This window comes from Thunnus thynnus, chromosome 13 (genome assembly GCF_963924715.1).
Source record: "Thunnus thynnus chromosome 13, fThuThy2.1, whole genome shotgun sequence".
NCBI lineage: Eukaryota > Metazoa > Chordata > Actinopteri > Scombriformes > Scombridae > Thunnus > Thunnus thynnus.
In genome coordinates this window covers 5,126,259-5,147,333 of record NC_089529.1, presented here as the reverse complement: position 1 = coordinate 5,147,333, position 21,075 = coordinate 5,126,259, and the positions used below count along the sequence as shown (strand labels likewise).

Sequence of the window (21,075 nt, the reverse complement as noted above, 5' to 3'; positions counted from 1 at the left end):
CATGAGATACTCTGCTCCTCATAAAAACACAAATACAACATATCAACGCTTTACATTAGAAATACAAATAATTCCGTGATCGACTTACATTTGTTTCATTACATAAGCCGATTCTGGCAGCAATTGTTGTAAATACACCCCTACAGTTAAAAGAAGGTATGTCCCTCTAGAGTCATCAAAACATTTCCATATCAGAAGGGAAGAAGTCGGGGTTTAACTATCGTTATACACACTCCATGATACAAGCATATACAGCAGTGTCAGTGAGTCAGTTTCTTATTGTTGGATAATACATGTTAGACATTATGAATGGGTACCGGCCTTTAGCTTGGACGACTTCTCCATCGTCAGCATATTTTCGGTTTTTATTCTCCTGAAGCCACACGTGGGGAATTCCCGCGAAAGTTTTATAGGAACAGCCATTAATCGCAATAACAATAACTGTGCTGTTGCTATATTGGATTAACTGATTTAGCTGACATCCTTAAACTGTCTGGCAAAATAAACTTTTACCACTGACTGTATATAAATATATATATATTTATAGTCCATGACTTTAAAAAATGTACTATTATAGAAATATTTGAAAAACAAACAAACAAACACTCAGATACTCAAATACTGGTCCCGCATTTCAAAACGGTTCTTAGTTGAACTAGTGCTACTGTTTTTATTCTATAACCTATATTGACACAGAGGCTGGAGTCTGTGGTTGCATTACTCAATCCCTTTCCTTTATTAATTACTAAAAGCAAAACAGCATTGGAGCAGCAATAACATCACTTGTGGTGATGTAGGCCTGGTTGTATAGTGACCCCATGCTTTTCCTTGAAATGAGTAATGTTGGCCATCAAAAGTGTAATGTTATGCTAAAATGATTAAATGCCAGTAACACCAGCTCTTCTCACAAAAGACTCCAGCTCACAAAAGACTTCTTAGTCATAACAAAGACTATATAGCATGTGTGACCTTGTCAGAAGTGGTCAGATAATTTATTCTGACTCTGCTGTTTGGCCAACATTACGCCACACAGTCTTTGAATTTTGTATTTCTCAAAAGTTATCTTTGGTTGGCTGATTTTTTTTTCTGTATCACAAACAACAAAAAATAGGAAGTCTAATCATGCTATACAGATCATTTGAAAGGAAAAGCTGCTCTATAAAATGGACTGCACTGATATCAGTTATCCTCCATTCACTCTCAGTGATTACAGACCTGTGGCATTAACTTCACATGTCATGAAGATCTTTGAGAGGCTGGATCTGCAGCACCAGAGGACCCTGGTATCTTATTTCCTGGATTCACCACAATTTGCATACCAGGTGCACATGAGTGTGGAGGATGCAGCAATCTTGCTCATGCACCCGTTGAAGCACAGAAGCACTGTGAGAGTCATATTTTATGACTTCTCCAGTGCTTTTAATACCATCTAGCCACACCTGCTTGGAAAAAACTGCAGTATATGAAGGCAACGGCAGAGAGGAGGACAAGGGACTAGATCAGTGCCAATGTGGAAAACCCTTCCTATGCTGTTTATGATAAACTGTGGCAGATGGGGAGCTCCTTCAGCAACAGACTCATTCAACCAAAGTGCAATATGGAGCTCTTCAGGCGCTTGTTGTTGTTGTGGCACTACTATCAGACTGCTCTGTGACCCCAGACTAAGCCAGGTGTGTTATATCAGAATATGTAATACATACTCATATTCATATGTGTTGTATAGACATATCGCAATGTACAGTATGTATGTCTATATATATGTGTGTACATGTATATACCTTATATATTTATAGTTTCTTGTTATACTTACTACTATTTAACATCAATCATATTCATTATGGAGACATACTAATCATAAGTACAAATGCTACAGATTTTATAAGTATTCATTCAAAAGATACTCTTGACTATCTATCTATGACTATCTACTATCTAACCACTTTAGTCTGGATATAAGGTAATTGCACTATTGGTTTTGCATTTGTATTTATGCTTACTGGTTAGGGTAATATACTGTATAGCATTCTATCTTTATAACTTTAAACTTTTTTATTATCTCTATATGTATGTATATATATACAGATGTGGCCAAAAATATTTGTACCCCTCCACCTTTTTTTTTTTTTAAAAAACAACAACTAAATTTTCTCTGTATTAAGTTGAAACTGACAGAATTATATGGTATTCATCATTCTTTATTTCACATTGAATATAACTGAAACTTTGCTTTTGATTTACAACTCAGCATATTATTTAATACAATAAAACAAATGAAAATGGCCAAAAATATGGGTTCCCTTAACTTAATATTTTGTAGCAAAGCCTTTGGAGGCAATAACTGCAGTCAAGCAATTTCTGTAACTCTGAATAAGGTTTCTACACTTCTCCACTGGTAGTTTGGCCCACTCTTCTTGAGCAAACTGCTTCAGTTCTCAGGTTTGATGGGTGCCGTCTCCCAACTGCAAGTTTCAGCTCTTCCCACAGATGTTCGGTGGGATTGAATGGGACTCATTGCAGGCCACTTGGGAATGGTCCAACGTTCTCTTCTCATCCACTCTTGGGTGCTTTTTGATGTACGTTTGGGGTCATTATCCTACTGGAAGACCCATGACCTGCAACAAAGACACAGCTTTCTGATACTGGGCTGTATGTTTCGCTCATTATGAGTGATTATAAAATTAAAACACCTGTGATACTAATTAAAACACAATAGTCTGTTTAAAGTATCACTACAAATCAATTATTTCTTACAACTTCTAAAGGGTACCAATAATTTTGTCCAGGCTATTTTAGGATGTCTTTGTAGAATTAACATGAATTCAGTTATTTACCACTTTTTTGTTTTGTTCTGCTGCAAACCAAACAAAGACATGCATTGATAAGGCCTGCCACTGTGTATAGCCCTAGGGAACTGTCATTTAAATTGTGTAGTCATAACCACTGTGTGTAGGCTACAACATAATGCATGTGTCAGTGATATTTTATTCAGCTTGCAGTGAGTCTGTCTGGTTTATCCTGTGCGTGTCATGGTGTCGTATTTCAGGACATGATCCAAATGGTAATGTCGATAAGGCCACTCAGCTATTTAATGTATGCTAAACTGACTGCTATTACACAAACAACACACCACACTATTATTTTGGCAACTGGGGCAAGGACTCTGATGATAAACATTTATTTTTGTTAATTTACAAAGAGAAAAAAATGCAAATTTCCATTGAAAACAAGAAAACTGTTTATTTATTGTTGTTAGCAAGTTATTGATTGAAGGTTGTTCTAGATTGTGCTGGAACGTGTGATTCAGTAATAATTCTCCAGCTTTTAGAATGCTTTACAGAGATATTGTGCCATCTCCTGGCCAAAGATCAGTAGTACAATTGCCACCAAAAACTTTCCTATTCCTTGTGTTTAAGATGCATGTAACTAAAGACCCAAAACAATGATTACAGGCCTCAAATAAACTTGGGTAAAAAAAGTTGACCTTTTTAACCTTTTAAAAAAGTTTGCCTGCTTCAATATGTTACTGACAAAACTACCTTCTATGAAGACACTGCTTACATTGAAAAGTTGCCAACAACTACAGGTTATACACTATGTTGCATACCACATCTGCCCCGTACACTTCCTGGAGCAGAGAGCAGAAACCCAGACAATAGGCAGGCTAAGTTTGTCTGGCCCTCTGGCCTATCTGGCAGCCTTGACGCAGTCAACACTACACAAAGGCCTTGTGGATGCAGGCTGCCAGAATTAAGCTGTTATCAAACAAATCTGCAACTATGTTCTGATAACCCATGAGAGCCTAACAACATTTGAGCACTAAGTCCCACAACCAACAAAACACACCAACAAATCATACCAGTGCTAAAAAGCTAATGTTAACATGGCTATGAGCTCTACTGTCATCTAAATAAAAAGATGACATTGTGTAACACAATAGCTTTTAGTAATCACGAACAAGTCTTTTTATTGCAAAGTTGTAATCAAGGGTGCAAAGACTGATGTCATCAAGAAACAAATCCTGACATGTCCTCGAGCTGCTCCATCAACAAAGAGGAGGGACACATGTTGACACAGTGGCAGTACACTGCCCTGTGGCACGTTTTACTCTTCACAGTTGCCCCCCCCCACCCCACACCCCCACGGTGTGGACTTTAACTGTAACACAGTCAATGATTACATTCTCTAAATAAACCTTTCCAGGAAATTACGTCTCCAATGTAATGTAGTCATTTCAATCCATACGATATATAGCTATATATATATATATATAATTTCTTCAACTTAACAAACTTTCATGTCTCTCATGTCTATCACTGGGTTACTTTCCGTGACTTATCAATGGGGTGTTCACCTTTTGCTCAGTTAGCCATGACTCTTGTATTTCATCAATGCTGCATGCGCCCACATCCACGTTTTCGCTGAGGCTACATGCACATGTTGCAGCACGCCTCGCGTCTTAGGAGACAAGGTCTCAGATCTTGTTGAGCTAGTTCTGTGAGGTTAAAATAAGGGGATAGGGAAAAAAAGAGTTTGGAGAAAAACAGCCCACAGCACTCAGTATGATCTTTATTCTCTCAGCAACTAGTCACAGAGTGTAGAACAGATGTTGTTACTGTTTGGCTTCTGCTTTTGTTTTCAGGTGACCTGCCAATGAAATTTATTTGAGGAAAAAGGGGTAGTGGGGTTAAAGAAAGAAAGATACTTGATTTTTCGCTTCCATTACTTCCCCCTTTAACATTTCAGCCTGGAAGTTCTTAACACACCTTTTTTTATAGCACTGTATCCAAAGCCTTGCATTACTTCATGTTTTATGGTTCATGTGGGCTCTGTAGTTGGTCCGTCAGTGCACTGAGGTATGACTCAGCCAAACTGTAAAGTCCCTATCACAGTCAAACAAAAGAGCAACCAGACGCCCTGTCTGACAACAAGGAAGTCTTACAATCTTTGAGACACTCACTGATCATAAATATTAACATGGCCCGACAACAGTTATTGAGAAACTGTGATAGCAAGAATTCTTTTTAGATGCAATATACTCCTGAGTCAAAGATCTGACACTCTGTCAAAACTGTGGAACTTTACTAAGAGTGTCAGCATAACATGACACCAAAGGTCGTGTAGTTAATTAGACTGCCACTGCTGAAGTATTTTAGATCAAGGTACTCTAACTGATTCACCCAGGCTATGTCATACTGTTATGCTGTGTACTCATACATTACATGCTTATGTAAATGTAAAAGTAATTCAGCAAAGTATATTATTTGTCATTTTCAAGCCAACTGCCTTTCTTACAGTGAATCAAAATTTATGGTCAGAACATTTATACTGCCTCACCTCACGCCTCCTCTACATTACACATGATATCACCTGAAAACCTTTGACAGTGCACAGGGAAACTGATGACCTTTTACCCACTAGATTACACATAACTGTCTTACCTGTTTCATGCCCTCTAATTCTCTCTCTTGAGTTTGTGACACCAAAGCTCTTCATGGACCAGATACTGCTGTTATGCTGGGTCCTTGAATGTGGAATCTGGCCTGAGGAAACCTCCAGGCCCATGCTTTGTTTAATTTATTGTTTATTATTTTTTAAATATCATGGTCACTATGTTGTGGGTCTTTACACAGCTTAACCTAACAGGCCTGGCAGACATTTTGGATAGCCTGTCACGTCACATCTTATCAGTGAAAAAATCTGAAAACTCATAGCCTCATATCTGAGGCTGGAGATAGCACCCTGTTGTGCTGCTCCTCAGCATAATTGAGTCTGGGCCCCAGGCTGGCTTCCTTTACTTCACCTAAGGCCCTATGACTAATGTGATGGTACCGACTGACTACATCCATCATTCATCAAGGTGAGAGGTGAACAGACTGAACACTAAACTGACGAGAACTCAAGGAAATGACTCATGTACTGTATGTTTGTATATGCTATGATTATCAAACTTTAAAGATACATTTACCTCAAAAACCACACTAAAGTGTCATAAATATGTCTAAATGACAGCCAGTCTAACAGTGGACACACTCTCCTATATCCTCAGAATGGCAGAATGCTCATTATCTATACTGAAATGTCTGCCACATTACAATACAGTTTTCACCATATTTTAACAAGAAAGTGTTTATACAGTCAGGATATGTTACAGACATTCATATGTTTTGTTATATCAAAGTTACCAATGATTTATTTGAATGTAACTATAACCAGTGGTGGAATGTAACTAAGTACTAAGTACTAACTCTGTTTATGTGAACAGGTATCCCCATAGCGGGAAATTTACTCACACATCTTTAATGACATGAGTGCTTCAAGATTTTCCTCATTATTTGTGGAGTCTGGTAAATCCATAGATTTGCTTTCAAACACAAATGACTTAATTAACTGCTTCATTATCCTGCCTTAGATGTCACTCCTCTAAAACATTTATTTAAATCCAATTCATCTACTGCATCACCTTGGATCACTGAAAGCATGAAAAGAGAGTGCAGGAAGACTGAGAGACAGTGGAAGAAATCAAAACTCTCAGTGCGCTGTGAGCATATGAAATTTTTATTATAATTTTATAACAGTGAAATTAAAGATGCAAGAGCAAAATATTTTTCAGAGATCATCATCTCCAACCAGCCAAGATTCTCATTTGAGACCACTGATCCATTGGACAACCCTGGTTCTTCTGGTGTCACTATTATTTCAAATGCAGACAGTGAAAGGTTTTTAACCTTTTTCATAGACAAGATTGAGGACATTCAATCCAAGATTCATCCCCCCACTTCTGTGTCTGACTTAGCTTGTCCTCAGCTGTATACTTTATGTGTTTTTAAGGAAATTACGGTGCAAGAATTAACTGAAACTATTTCACATATGACACCATCATCAACCCCACCGTACACCAAATTCTTATTGGAGGTTCTAGATACTGTAGCCCCTTGCCTGCTCTCAATCATCAACAGTTCTTTATTTTCTAGATGTGTCCCCAATTATTTTAAAAAGTTCTAGTGTCCAGCCACTTCTCAAAAAACTTGGTTCTGATCCCTCTGACTATAGCAACTATAGATCAATTTCTAAGCTTCCCTTTACATAAAAAATCCTATAGAAAATTGTCTCAAATCAATTGTTGGAAGTCTTGATCAGTGACAATATTTTTGATAAATTTCAATCAGGTTTCTGACAGCATCACAGCATGGAAAGTTATCAGTGATGTCTTGATGAAGGCTGATGCAGCTGAATGCTCAGTACTGGTTCTCCTTGATCTTAGCGCCGCGTTTGACACAACATTATTATTGAAAGGTTGAGAACATGGGTTGGTATCACCGGGACTTCCCTCCAGCGGTTCTCCTCATACTTTTCTGACAGAAAATTTGTTGCGTCTGTTGATGGCTTTACCTCCTCTCAAGCATTGTCTATGTGTGGGATCCTTCTAGGACCAATTTTATTTTCTCTTTACTCTCGGTGGCCCACATTATCAAACAGCAAGATATTTCATTTCATTGCTACGCAGATGATACTCAGCTGTACTTGTCCTCCACACCATCTGAATCAGCTAAATTATCTTCCCTGCATAATTGCCAAGCTGCGGTTCAGGATTGGATGGAAGTGACTTTTCTTCAGCTTAACTGTTGCAACACAGGATTCCTTATTAAAGGCCCTGAGTACACTTATGGCCAAGTTGTGCCTGCTCTTGGCTCTCTAACTCAGCATGTGGTATCCACAGCTAAGAGCCCTGGAGTTATTTTAGACCAGAACCTCAGTCTCGATAGCTCAGTTGTGTTTTTTCCACTTCAGAAATATTTCTAGAATTAGATCTTTTATTTCTTTTAATGATCTTCAAAGAGTTATTCATGCTTTTATCACTTCTCATCTGGATTATTGTAATGCAGTGTTTACATGTCTTGGCCAAAGCATGATTGCATGGCTCCAGGGTGTCCAAAATGCAGCTGCCAGACTTTTAACCGAATCAAGAAAGCATGATCATATCTCCCATATTTTAGCTTCCCTTCACTGGCTGCCTGTCTGTTTTAGAATTGACTTTAAAATTTTACTTTTGACTTTTAAGGCCCTGAATGGTATGGCACCAAGCTACCTGTCTAAGCTTCTAAATATTTACTCACCAGCCTGTAGCTTGAGATCCTCTGATAAGGCCCTGTTATTCCCTGACAACCCTTTGGAATAGCTTAGCTGAGGAACTAAGGCCAGAAAACTCACTGCCTTCTTTTAAATTATCTCTCAAAACTTAATTCTATCATATGGCTTTTGCTTAAGTATTTTAACTATCTGTTATTTTATCGTTACTTTTAAGTGTTTTATGTGTTATTTTATTTGTTGACTGTGATTTTGAATTTGATTGTTTTCCTGCTTTCTTTTATTTGTCCTTGTTTGTGAAGCACTTTGTAATGGTTATTACTTTACAGGTCAAGATTTTACATACAAAACGTGATCATTGTATGAAATAGGATGAATTGTTATAGATTAAACTGATGTATATATATAGAATAGTTAAAATTAGCTCCACCTCAACCTGCTACAACATTAAAATGCTGCTTACACATTGATGCATCAATATATTATTAATGATATTATAACACTTACCTATAGCACAAGTGAAGATACTTCTGTACTTTTACCTAAGTAAGATTTTGAATGCAGGGCTTTTACTTTTTTACTGTGTCATTTTGGTACTTTAAGGATCTGAATACTTTTTCCACCACTCACTATAACTTTTATTCTTGGCTCTTGGGTTCTTGGCTTTTTGCCAAAAATATCACAATACTCTTAAATTACTGTATACCACAAATCTTACCTAACAGTCTCTCAAACACAGCAGCATTCTTGACAGGAGATAGAATCTGAGATTAGGAAACAACAGCACATTATCCTCCCCGTAGCTGGAGCTGGGACAGATCACCAGGCAACAGGCAGGATAGAGTGCTGTGTACACAAAACAGAAGCCTCAGATTACACGCATTTCGCCAGTCGTTTTCCAGGTCTTCCCAAACACGAGCTATAAAAACAGGACAATTACAAACACCAGCCAGCCGCACTCAGTTTCTTGAGTTACAAAGAGACGAGCCCTTGAGGCATCAGGGATGGCATGTTGATTTTAGTGAGTGATGAAAAGTTAAAGTGGTGGTCTGAGGAATTACCCAACAGGCTGGAATTGCAGGTAGAACATCAGTGCCCCTTCCCACTCATCCATCATCTTGCACCCTGTGATCCCCCTCAGGGGCAGTTCCCATGGTCTGTGCCAACCTGAGCATGCTCTGTGGGGTCTGGAGCAGAGACAAAATAATAATGATAATGCTGCAGATGAGGCTACAGATGCAGACATGTCAGCTCTGCCTGACATCGGGGCTGATAATTCCTACACACATGCAGGTGCAGCAGTGGGAAGAACTCTCTCTCTTTGAGTCACACTGACAGATCCTGAAAGAAGACACTTTCTCTTACAAGCCTGCAGTAACAAGAGCTCTTGAAAGAAAGTTTAGAAAAAATACTTAAACCTATCTACTTATATGTTAAGCCATATAAACACATGGTTTAACATATAAGTAGAAGAAAAAAGCACATAGGTTCAGTAATCTAATTGTTGTTTTGTGGTAAAAAAAAAAATAAAAAAATCAAATCTTAGTTTTTCAGCCTTAGAATTTAAATTCTAAAATGTCTTGATGCTGTCAAAGGGCTTGTTCTCATTTTCAGTGATCAGAATTCAAAATGAGTATGCTGTCAGTAATGATGGAATAAAACATTACAAAACCTTATTTTCTATCTGCACATTATACTTTTTGAGAAAATGTACAATAAGTCTCAAGATAAGTCTAAAATCTGAGTGCAATGAATAAACTTTTGCCCATATTTCTCTACAGTGAAAGAATTATCATTCTGAACATTATTATGTAAATTGTGTACATTATGAGTATATTTTATCAAAATTATGTCAGCTTTAAAAGGTGTGTAAACATAATGTGGGTGGTTTTATCTTATGACATTTGTGCTTATGTATCACTGCATATATGTATACATATTTTTGCCTTTAATAGCATTTGTTATCATGGTTACAATATTATGAAACTGACACACGCTAACATTTTATTTTTCAGAGGCAAATCTTTGCAGTAGATCAAACTTTCTTGCTTGAATTCCACCCAGTTACTTACCTATATGACTTCAACATAGAACATTTTCAGATTCACTTTTAGGTTATAAATGTGAAAAAAGCAACAAGCATAATAAAAGTTTTTTAAAAGTGTTTTAATGGATGATGCAGCACTGATATGTAACAGGTACAGAACACTGAAGGTCAACGTTTTTTAATAATGCAATGGCTCTGATGATCTACAGCATTCACCTAATAAGGCCTGTGACCAAGGTTTGTGTTCTATTAAATATAACTTACAGGCATACCAGCTGCATTGTGGCACATTTAAAAGGCCCCCAAAGGTCACATGCTTCCTAATCATATTTCAATAGACAAAATGTGCTTGTTAAGTAGAAAAATGTGCTTGTGAAGTAAAAAAGTAAAAAAAAGTCTAAATTTTAAGAAAACAGAGGGTATTGTACTCTATTTATACTTTTTATTTACAGTGGACATATTTACATCAGAGCTTTTCCAACCATTATAAAATACCTACAGTGCTAAAGGGGATTTGAAATCCAAAAAAACTCATTAGTTTAGGAATGACCATCCCCTCCCCAACTCTGAGGCACCAATGGAGCAAAAAAACCAAAAAAAAAAACAGTTCTGTACAGTTTTGGCAGTGTCATTGCTCTTGTTAGCATGGTGCTGAAGTGCACTGTGAGCTGGCAGACTGCGGACTGTCTTTGTCATTGTGCTCCGTCAGTTTGAGAATGACGACTTTCCTCTGGAGCTGTTTAGCCTCTGGTGGTGCAGGCTGTTCAGATTCTGGTTGCACCGAGCTCTCAGTAACTAAGTCCTGGCAGTCCTGTGGCAGCAGCATAGTGATGATGTTTGAGTATCCACCCTGTACTGCCAGGTGTAACGGGCTGAGCCCCTGTTCATCTGACAGAGAGCCACTGTCTGGACAGTGAAGGAGTAGCTCTTTAAGGACTTCACAGTGTCCGCTCTCTGCTGCTAGGTGGCAAGGGGTGCGTAGGGCCTGGTTGCATTTGTAGGGGTCTGCCCCCTCTTCTATCAACATCTTGACTGTGGCCAGGTGGCCTCGCTGGGAGGCTAGGTGGAGAGGAGTGAGTCCTTGGGTGTTCTGGGCATGGATATCCGCATGGTGTTTGATCAGGAGGCGAGAGGTGCTGGTGTGACCTGTCTCTGCTGCCACGTGTAGGGGTGTGCTAAACCCAGCAGACGTCATATGAACATCCGCTCCTAGTTCAATCAGGATCCGAGCCACTCTGTACTGCCCCCTCTGGGATGCCAGATGCAGCGGTGTGCGGCCATCTGTCGTCTGGCCATCCACGTCAGCACCGGCCTGCTTGATCAGCAGCTTCACGATGCCCAGATGCCCTTGCCAGGCAGCCAAGTGGAGTGCCGTCCAGTTGTCCTTGCCTTTGATTCGAACATCAGCACCACGGCTCAGCAGCACCCGGATAACGTTTTCCTGGCCGTGCTGGCAGGCGACATGAGCTGGTGTGCGTCCCTGGCCATCGGTCTCATTGATGGCCGCCCCACGGTCCAGCAGCAGACGCGTGATGGCCTCGTCTCCGTTCTGTGCAGCCCAGTGTAAGGCTGTGTACTGGTCCTCATCCTTGGCATTGACGCTGGTGCTGCGCCGACCAAGCAGAAGTTCTGCCAGGGGCTTCAGGTGCTTCTCTGTGGCCAGGTGGAGGGGTGTGGAGCCACGGGCATTGGCGAGGTTGGGATTGGCGTTGTTCAGGAGGAGGAATTTAACAGCCTCCTCATTGGCCATGGTGATGGCGTGGTGGAGCAGGCTGCCTCCTCCATCGAGGAGAAGATCAACATCCTGAGGTTGGAGGATCTTCATCAGCTTAGCAGTGTCCTTGGTCCTGATGGCTTCACATAGCTTCCGCTTTTGGACCTCAGCAGAATCTGGGTAGTGAGGAAGAAAAAGATGAATTTGACTCAAAAAAAATGCCAGAAACCATCTAAAAAGCCTTAGCTGGGATTCTTTTTTGCATGAAGTCACAAAATCGTAATCATAGATTATTTTTAGGCTTATATGAATAATAGGTCAAGTTGCAGTTCTATAATCAGCTCTTACCACATGTGTTTTCTTTCTCAAAAGAAAGTGTTATAGAGTCTTGGGAGGAGAAGGCTGAATCAGCAGAGGAGATGCCAGATAGTCTCTTGCATGTATTCTCTTTGCTGTGGCAGCTATCCTCCTTCACTCTATCAAAGCTCCTAGAGATCCCAGAATCCACTTGGCTCAGCAGCTCTGAGAGGCTGTAATCTTTTTCTGGCAACATGGCTGACTTTGGACGCACTGGCTTGTTGTCTTTAATCTGTAGAGCAAAAAGTCAGATAAGCATATGTGAACAAGTTGTTCTTTGACACACTGTACATTCCATTACATTAACAAGTTGTTAACAGGTATGCAGCAGCCGCTCTTAATCACAGCCACTTACAGTACAATGAATATTGAATGTTGATACTGTGATAATTTACTGAACTTAAATTTGATCCAGTCAAAATCATTTCGAAACACACGGAAGTAAAAAACTGCTTATCTACTGTCCCTACAAGCAGATATCATTTAGTAACTGCTGTCACTTCTCATCAACTGCATGTTTGTTACTAGTCACGTACAAAACAGCAAACACCATGGAAATGACACACAACGCACAGGTTAAATAATGCCATCAGTCAACATTCCTCTTTTGTGATGTAATTGTTGTTCAGGATCAAACATTTACTCAACATATGACTTATAGTTCATAATCATGTCAAGAGCACCTTAGAGATAAACCTTCTCTTGTCTGGGCGTGTAGTTAAACATTAATGGAAAATGCCAACAGTCAGTTTAAAAGCTATAAAGAAGAGATTAGCATAAAACAAAGCAAAGAAATATAAGTTTATGAGTTATTATTAATTAAAGATTTGAAATGGAAGCTCACATGAGTCATTATGGTCAAAAATCAAAAACATTTCCTGTCATTTCTGAAAGAAGAATTTTAAAGACTTTCTATACCCATATGTTTATACAGATACATGGCTACCTAGTAAAAAAAACTGAGCTCTCCTCTTGGTTTCTGAGATACAATGTCGTACCTGGTCAGCAGTGAGTGCATCACAGGGCGAGGGCTCCGGCTCTGATGTAGACGAGGTTGGAGTCTTGGGCTCCTCTTGAGGTTTGGAGCACAGCTCCTCAGCTTCAGATGTGATTTCTGTAAGGACAACAGCTCTGGGTCAGGTTTCAGTAATAGTGGGGATGGGATTAGTGAATACAAAAGGGAGGAAAATCAGCACTATAAGCAGGAGACAAAGACATCAATTTAATAGACTGCTGCACTTAAAGTGTGTGCATCTAGTTGAAAGAATAGGATTTGCTTGATGTTTTCATGATAGAGAAGGTGGTGACATCATTTGATGTTACTGAGTAGAGAGGTACAACTTACCCTGGAAGCTGGGTCTGGCGGCAGGGTTTGTGGCCCAGCAGCGCTGCATGAGGCTCAGGAATCCTGAACAGGCTGATGGGCGACAGCGTGGCACTGCCCCCATGTCCGGACGCACCCCTTTCACAACTTTCACCATGATCTGCAGGATATTATTCTCTCCTGTGGAAAAAAAACAATCATATCCCTTAGCTTCACATCAGTTTTAGACATAATGTGATGATGCAATACTGCGATATATATTACAAAATAAACTAAGGATGGAGGCGGCAGTGCAAACATAGATAGTTATGCACGGTTTTATCACCATCTTCCTGTGTGCTCAGATAAGGAGTGTGTGCTGTTGTTTCCCATGGGAGCAAAAAGAGAAAAGCTCGTGATCTGGCCCTTTTTCTATCTGACCGTGGGATCAGACGAGTTAATGATTCAGAAAAAACATGTAGAGACTTTAATCACAGGTACTTCACCTCCTATTGTAGCCATAATACCCTTCACAGGTGGAGGAGGAAGATGGGAAGGGTAACAAGGCTATTTCTCACTTATTAATTATGTCTGGATCAACAGGGCAGAGCCAATGCCAACATGGCAACCCTCATTCAGACACTGTTGTTCAGAAGTCTACCGCTACCTGATATGCCTGGGAAAAATACACTCTATTTGCCAGTCTGGCCCTGTCCACCTGCTTGCTCTGGAATTCACCGAGTAAACACATACAGTACAGCAGCTGTACACACACACACCTTGAAAGGTGTTACCTGAAGTGTTCACCTGAGGTTATGTCTTTACTTGAAATAATTAAAGCCTATCCCTTCCAGGAGAATCATAAAAATAAAACCGTTGGGAGGGATAAAAATGAAAATACTCATCTTTGAAATCATGAGATTCTGAGTCAAACATGTACCTTACTAAGTAGAAAATAGTAGTTACTATCTCATCATTATGAGTCAGCCAGTCAAATTTTTAGGGCTGGGAGATATGGCTGAAATGAATATCACAATATTAATGAGAATATTTTTCAATTATCTGTAAAAAAACCCCTCAAAAACAAACGTGTTGCTTGAAATCATTCTATTGTTAAACTGGATTTTGTGGAACAATGACATGATCATATCAACACAATGCTGAAAGTTAATAAATTATATTGAATTATCATAATTTTGACATGGCTAAATACTTTTTATTTTGTCACTTCTCATTTTTTAAATTTTCCCGACATGAATAAGCTTTCATTAGAAAAAAAAAATCTCAGAAGCCTAAAAGATTATTTTTTTTATCTATTATTTAGAAGTCTCACCTTGGTAAGGTTTCTTCTGTGTGAGAATGCCCCAGATGACGATGGAGAAACTGGAATAGAGGCAAAACAAAAGTGAAAGGTGTCAGTTCAAGGAAAATATTAAACACAATGCTTCTGTCAAGAAACTGGCATCAGTTTTTAATTTCAAGCTTAAATCTCTTAACAATATAAACCAACGCTTTTAATTGGCATTTTACTGGCTGTTTTAGTAAATGAAATCAATCTGTCTTTTTAAGGTTCAACATGGAATGACTCATTTGTTTCATGTTTTCAATGCAACATATATCATACCAAATCCATCTTACATTTTTATGAATTACAGTGACTGATATGACCTTAACTGAAAGCCAGACAAACAGCAAACACCTGCCCAAAACAAAAACCTACATTCACACAAAAAGGTGCTAAAAAACTAACCTGTATACATCATGCTTGGTGTCTGACACTCTGTCCTTCTCGATGATGCTCTCAGGTGGCAGGTAGGCAATGGTGCCACAGAAACCGTCCCTGCTGATATCGTCGGCCCGTGACAGGCCGTTCCACCGGGCCAGGCCAAAATCTGATATCTGAGACAGGGAAAGATCAGATAAGACCCTCAAACAGAGAAACACTGCTGCCTTTCTCAGAAGAGCCATGACATTGATGACTAACTTTGCCCGCTGACTGTGACAGGCAGCTAAGCTCTTATTATGTGCACTCAGTGGTATGATGAGGGCAAAGCGGCCATGTCCCAGCCTGTAGCAGAGGAGAGGCCCTTCACGTTTGTGTTGAAGAGAGCACACCCACACACACACACAAACTCACACACACATACACAGAGGGAAATTTAATAGCAGCTGAATTAATCTTGTCAGGACAGGCCCAGGTGAGGTGTTTACATCCAGGTATTAGAGTTGAGAGATGACGGTTCCCACCCACTGCTCTCATTACAGTTGAGCTGTTGAGAAGTTGGATGGAGGCTGAGAGACACCTGTCTGCCCAGAGCATGTGCAGGGCTGTCATTTTAAGATGAACGGGAATAGCAAACCAGCTCACGGCTGAAATTCCTTTTAAAAAGCTAAAACCGTGACTTTTAATCAGCCTTGAAACAAAAAAGGGCTGTGGTTTGACTTCAGCTCAAATCTGCCTTCCAGGAACAACAACATTCAATAATTACACTTAATTTGAGTTCTATTAATATATTGTGATGATTAATGATGAGTTGTCCTACTCATTCATTATTTCATATATCATTGCTGCCATAGGAAAACCATAGCTTCCTGTTTTTCTAATTTTTCAATAATTTGAAGGGCATTTTTGCAAACAACCAAAGATGTTTCTTGGCCTTTTTACATCCAACTACAACAAAATAACCACATTTAATGGTCTACATTTGATCATCACCTTTATCTATCACTAATTTTAATATTTTCACTCAATGCAGGCTAAAAAAAATTGTAATAAACTATCTACCTTGACATGATAGTGAGCATCCAGCAGGATGTTGGCTGGCTTCAGGTCCAGGTGGAGCAGGGGTGGGTTCATGCAGTGCAGGAAGTTCATGCCCACCGCTGTCTCGTGAATGATGCGGAAGCGCAGCTCCCAGGGCAGCGGTTCAGTGGCCAGCAGGGTCTCCAGGGAGCCGGTCTCCATGTACTCCATTACGAGGCCCTGGGGGTCCTCACAGATCCCATAAACAGGCAGGATGTATCGGAACTTAGCCGCCTCCATCTTCTTAGCCTCCTCGAGTAGCTCTGAACGCTCCCTGTGATTAAGAAATACGTGATTACATTATTATCACATTTATGTTACATTACATTGACGTCATGATTCATTGGCTCCAGTGAGTCAGGCTCTTCTTTTGGAGTGATGAAGCAATTTTGAGAAGTGCAAACAAACTGCAGCTGAAATGAGATGTAAGATTGTTTTCAAGGTCATCATGTTTTTAATCAATCCTTCCACATCTCTTGGCTCACAGATATTTACCAAGTCTACCTTCTCATAAATGATTAACCTAATGATTCTGAGGACATGCTTTACTCAATGAGCTGTAATATTTGACGTAACTTCTGTCCAAACCCAAATTCCAGCACAATACACATCACCCTTACTGATCTCCTAGATATGCAAAATGTGTGTGCAGCATTAATCTTAGAGGCTGTAAAAGTGTGACCTCTGTAGACGTCTATAATTCATTTACCTATGTTCATCCAAGTATGTGGATTGTGCTCTGAACTGTCCAGTGGCTCTCTTAAGGCCTTGAGGACATTCCAGCCCAGCCTGGAATGCATTAGGAGAGCGCAGAAGGCTTAAACAGAGCTCTTGTTCTCTATTGCTCAACCTTTGCATGACTCTCTTTATCAGCATGCTGGCCCTGCTGACATACCTAAAACACAACTGTGCAGGTCATTCATGACCTCAGAGCATATCTCAAGCAAAGGTTGCTTTAACAATCCGACCTCTTAATGAGGACAGATGAGAGTAACATAAATCTAATGCTTGCATTCATAGGAATGTGCTTCAAAGGCAGAATTAGGTGAGCTGCACTGGGAATTTTGTTTTCCACCATCAATAAAATGAAATGAGATGGAGACTCCTAAGACTCCTTAGAGTCTATTAGGCGCAGGGTGTATCAGGTTACTAAGTGAGTAGTGTTCTATAGGAGGGAGCCTGGCTATTATTGTCCTTTATCATCAGTACACGTGAATGAGGCACAAGCCATGAAATCTTACAAGCAGGAATAATCAAACATGATATGGGAGAGTGGGCAAGCACTTGTTTGCTGAATCCTTTATCTAATCCAAAGTGCTTCTCAGCAGCTCCAGAACAAAAACAATGTCCCTGCTTTAAGAGAAAGGCCTGGTAAGACCGGTTTTACAGCTTCTTTTATTGTCTGTGCTACACAGCAGCCTGCAACCCAGGCAGACAAAGGTGGCTTTGAGTCCCTGCATAGGGTGTTATGTGTGGGTCAAAGAAGGCTTCAGTCAAATGACTGTTTATGTACTTTGCAGATGTTTGGAAATGATAACATCTCTGGTTCAGGTTCAGCGGATGCCTTTAGTTGCACCACAGGTTAGGGGAGCGGATGTCATTCCTCTTTTTTTGGAAATGCTGAAATCTCAACTTCCTGTTTGTTAGTTACCTGTTTGAAATGCTTTGGTGACACTGACTGAATGAGAGATCAAAATCTCCCCCAGTAAAAGAAGTTGGTTGGGTGATCAGTTTTATCAGTATATTATTTAGAAAGGACAAGTGCAACTCTGCAATTACTTAATGCCAATGTTGAATTACATAAAAACCCTCTTAGATAATGAGCAAGATCTTATTTGTCTACCATTAAAAAATGAGAGGATCTTGTGACTTAAGATTCATAATTTGTCAGAGCTTCTTGGAGCCCAATGATGAACTCAGTATGTGTTTTATACACAGCTGAGAAGAATGGAAACTTCCACTGACAGGCGGGTTGCTGTGCCGCTGAAGGGGTCGACCTTCAATGTTGGCTTACATACAGTAGACCTTAACACTCATCACCTACACAACAGAACAACTGAGACACACACACACACACGCACAAGCACACAGCCAAAATGTTCCTAAAATATGAATTTCCCTTTATTTTGTGAAATCCATGTGGAGCTACAATACGATTCAAGGTTAGGCAATATGTTACAGAATTCATTAGGGTTGTGTTATATCTAGCAGTGCCTGGAGGAAAAGACCACCTTGCTACCCTCATTAAAATGTTTACTCATTTAAATCAGCCCCTCCCTGAGGCCACTGGATGATAACGTCATTGTTGATTGGGGAAATCAGCGTTGAACCTTTCATGTTTGGGTCTGGCTAGAATAAGTAAACAGCTATGGCCCTGAGCAATGTGGACTATCTTCTGCCCTGAGGTTGAATCAGCATGTCAGTGCTCCCTGCAACACATCTGAACTGCGTCTAATTGTCTAAACGTGGCCTCTTGTTTGCTGCTGAGGCAACCTTACAGCTGCACTGTGTGCCCAGACGGGCAAGTGAGTCACACATTCCCTGGTATTCACCTCTTCACAGGCTGCGAAGCACTGAATGACTTCTTGTCAGCACAGATATAATCTAAGCCTCAACCTGTCTACTATTCGGCCATAAACTGGTCATCAGTTGATAAAACTGGGAGACAAGAGACAGATTTCAACATATGGTGCTTAAAAGGACCAAACAGAGGTAAAGAAATATCTTAACTATGCCAGAGCTTCAACAGGAGACTGTAAGGATAAGTTCTTGTTCACTGTTTTACGTTGTTTTACACATACATCATGACAAAGATAACCTATGTCTGAACTGCAGATCAACAACTGTAACTTACTTATCATCCACATGAAGGCAGGGAGGGCACTTGATAGCCAGCCATGTTTTCCACTGTACGTGCCGGACTTTGTATACTTGTCCAAATCCACCTGAGCCTATTTTCTCCCAGCTACCAAACTCAGAGGAATCAAAGGTCCTTAACAGCCCCATATTCCCATGTGGAGAATCCGGGACATCCATATCCGTGTCGAGACCAGCAGGGTAAACTCCTCTTTTATTTGTCTCCAAGGCACAATCTGGGGAAGTGATCACACACACCAACCTGGCCGATTGTGAGCTCTTCCTTGTTTTTCCCCTGGTGTAGCTCAGCGTGGCTCCTCCCTCTCTTCAGGTGAAAAGAGGGGTTGGAGCTAGTGCTGTGACATCACTTCCTGGGTTCTGAAACGGGGAAGAGATGGAATATTTCACTGAGGAAACATGATGGGCCAAAAGGCAATGTGCTGCCACTTCATGCCTTGTTTACCAGATGCCCTAAAGTCAAGAGCTTTATTTCTGCCATGAAAAGGAGAGACTAATCTCTGTAATGATCCTGAGTCCATGAACCCAGGAATGTGTTATTTCATAAACACACCTTTGTTCAGTTGAAGGCCATTATCCAACTGAAGTCCCTTTAGGTAAGAAGAGGTAACATGACTTAACAATAGGTGTGTTATATGATATCAGCTAGAAGGTTTGAGGAATGTGTGGATTCATCTTCACAGCACAGCAGACGGGAACATCAAGTTCTTTTATAGTTAGATATTACCTGAGATTTCCCAGTGACAAAACAGTGTGTGATGGCTTAAAGTTGAAGCTCTGTTCAACTCAATTTAAGTTTTTTTAGTTTAGTTTGATACACATTACAAGATACACATGATAACTTTTTATTGATTACAATCATTCCTTTTGAACCAAATTGACCGTGCTGCTGTGCAAATCTAATTTTACCATGTAATCACACTATAAAATGTCAAATTTCCCATTAATGGTCCCACCAATACCTCTCAATTGTTTTACTATTATTGTTATTTATATATTTATTTTTATCTTTACTTTGTCTTGTGTTATTTTTGGTCTGCCTTCACTATATTAGGCACTCTCTTATTATGTGTTGTTACAGGTAAATGTTCATGTATGAAAAAGCTAAATAGAGTATTTAAATTTTTGATTTTGGAGTCAGACACTATATCTTGATTCCTGATGAATGTTTATGACAGAAAACTTTATCAAATGTTGTGCTGACAGTTGGTGGGAGTTCACCTTTTATGTGCTTTCGTTCTTTTATGCACCTGTCCTACACCTGTCCTTTGTTTTATACAGTCCAGAGTCAGAAACGGAAAAGCAGCCCCAGAACTGATATAGATTAATATTTTGCTGAAGGACACATCTTACCAACAAGTCCTAAATCTTATCATAAGACAAGAATAAAGTGGAGGTTAAAACAGCCTCATCTCAGGTTACTCTGTTTTATAGGCCGATATAAATGCAATGAAACAAATTCCTAAAACACATGATACTCACAATTCATAGAATACTGAACCTCAAACTGATGTCAGTTATATGGAGGGATGCATGATTACATTAATACGCTGGGAAAAATCTTTGCTGTCAGCCTCTAAATGTCAGACACCAGATGGAAATGTTATGTTGTTAGACCAGAAACCTAGGTAGCCTTAGGCACTGTATGAAAATGATAGGGATGGGAAGGGGGGTTGTTTTGTTATTAATATTTTCTTTGGACCCTGTCCCACATGAATTAGATATAGGCTTATTATATACGGTGCATTCAGAAGGTATTCAGACCCCTTCACTTTTTTCACATTTTATTATGTTGCAGCCTTATGCTAAATCATTTCAATTCATTTTTTCCCCTCATCAATCTACACTCAATACCCCATAATGACAGAGTGAAAACAAAATTTTAGAAAATT

At 39.8% G+C, this 21,075-nt stretch overlaps 1 protein-coding gene and 1 long non-coding RNA gene across 2 annotated transcripts; one reads left to right on the top strand and one right to left on the bottom strand.

The window, feature by feature from the left end:
* The first annotated feature begins 36 nt into the window (after nucleotides 1-36).
* On the top strand, nucleotides 37-2,119 carry LOC137195232 (uncharacterized). The gene is made up of 2 exons (XR_010931095.1): nucleotides 37-263; nucleotides 1,205-2,119. It is a non-coding gene; the product is annotated as an uncharacterized lncRNA (long non-coding RNA).
* An 8,443-nt stretch (nucleotides 2,120-10,562) lies between these two features.
* On the bottom strand, nucleotides 10,563-19,545 carry ripk4 (receptor-interacting serine-threonine kinase 4). Its single transcript, XM_067607413.1, has 8 exons — nucleotides 19,164-19,545; nucleotides 16,292-16,583; nucleotides 15,257-15,405; nucleotides 14,840-14,889; nucleotides 13,549-13,707; nucleotides 13,202-13,317; nucleotides 12,195-12,435; nucleotides 10,563-12,022 (listed from the first exon to the last, which is right to left on the bottom strand). The coding sequence occupies exons 1-8, from the start codon at nucleotides 19,343-19,345 to the stop codon at nucleotides 10,773-10,775; spliced, it is 2,439 nt and encodes an 812-aa protein (XP_067463514.1). The 5' UTR covers nucleotides 19,346-19,545; the 3' UTR covers nucleotides 10,563-10,772.
* Between the last annotated feature and the right edge of the window lie 1,530 nt (nucleotides 19,546-21,075).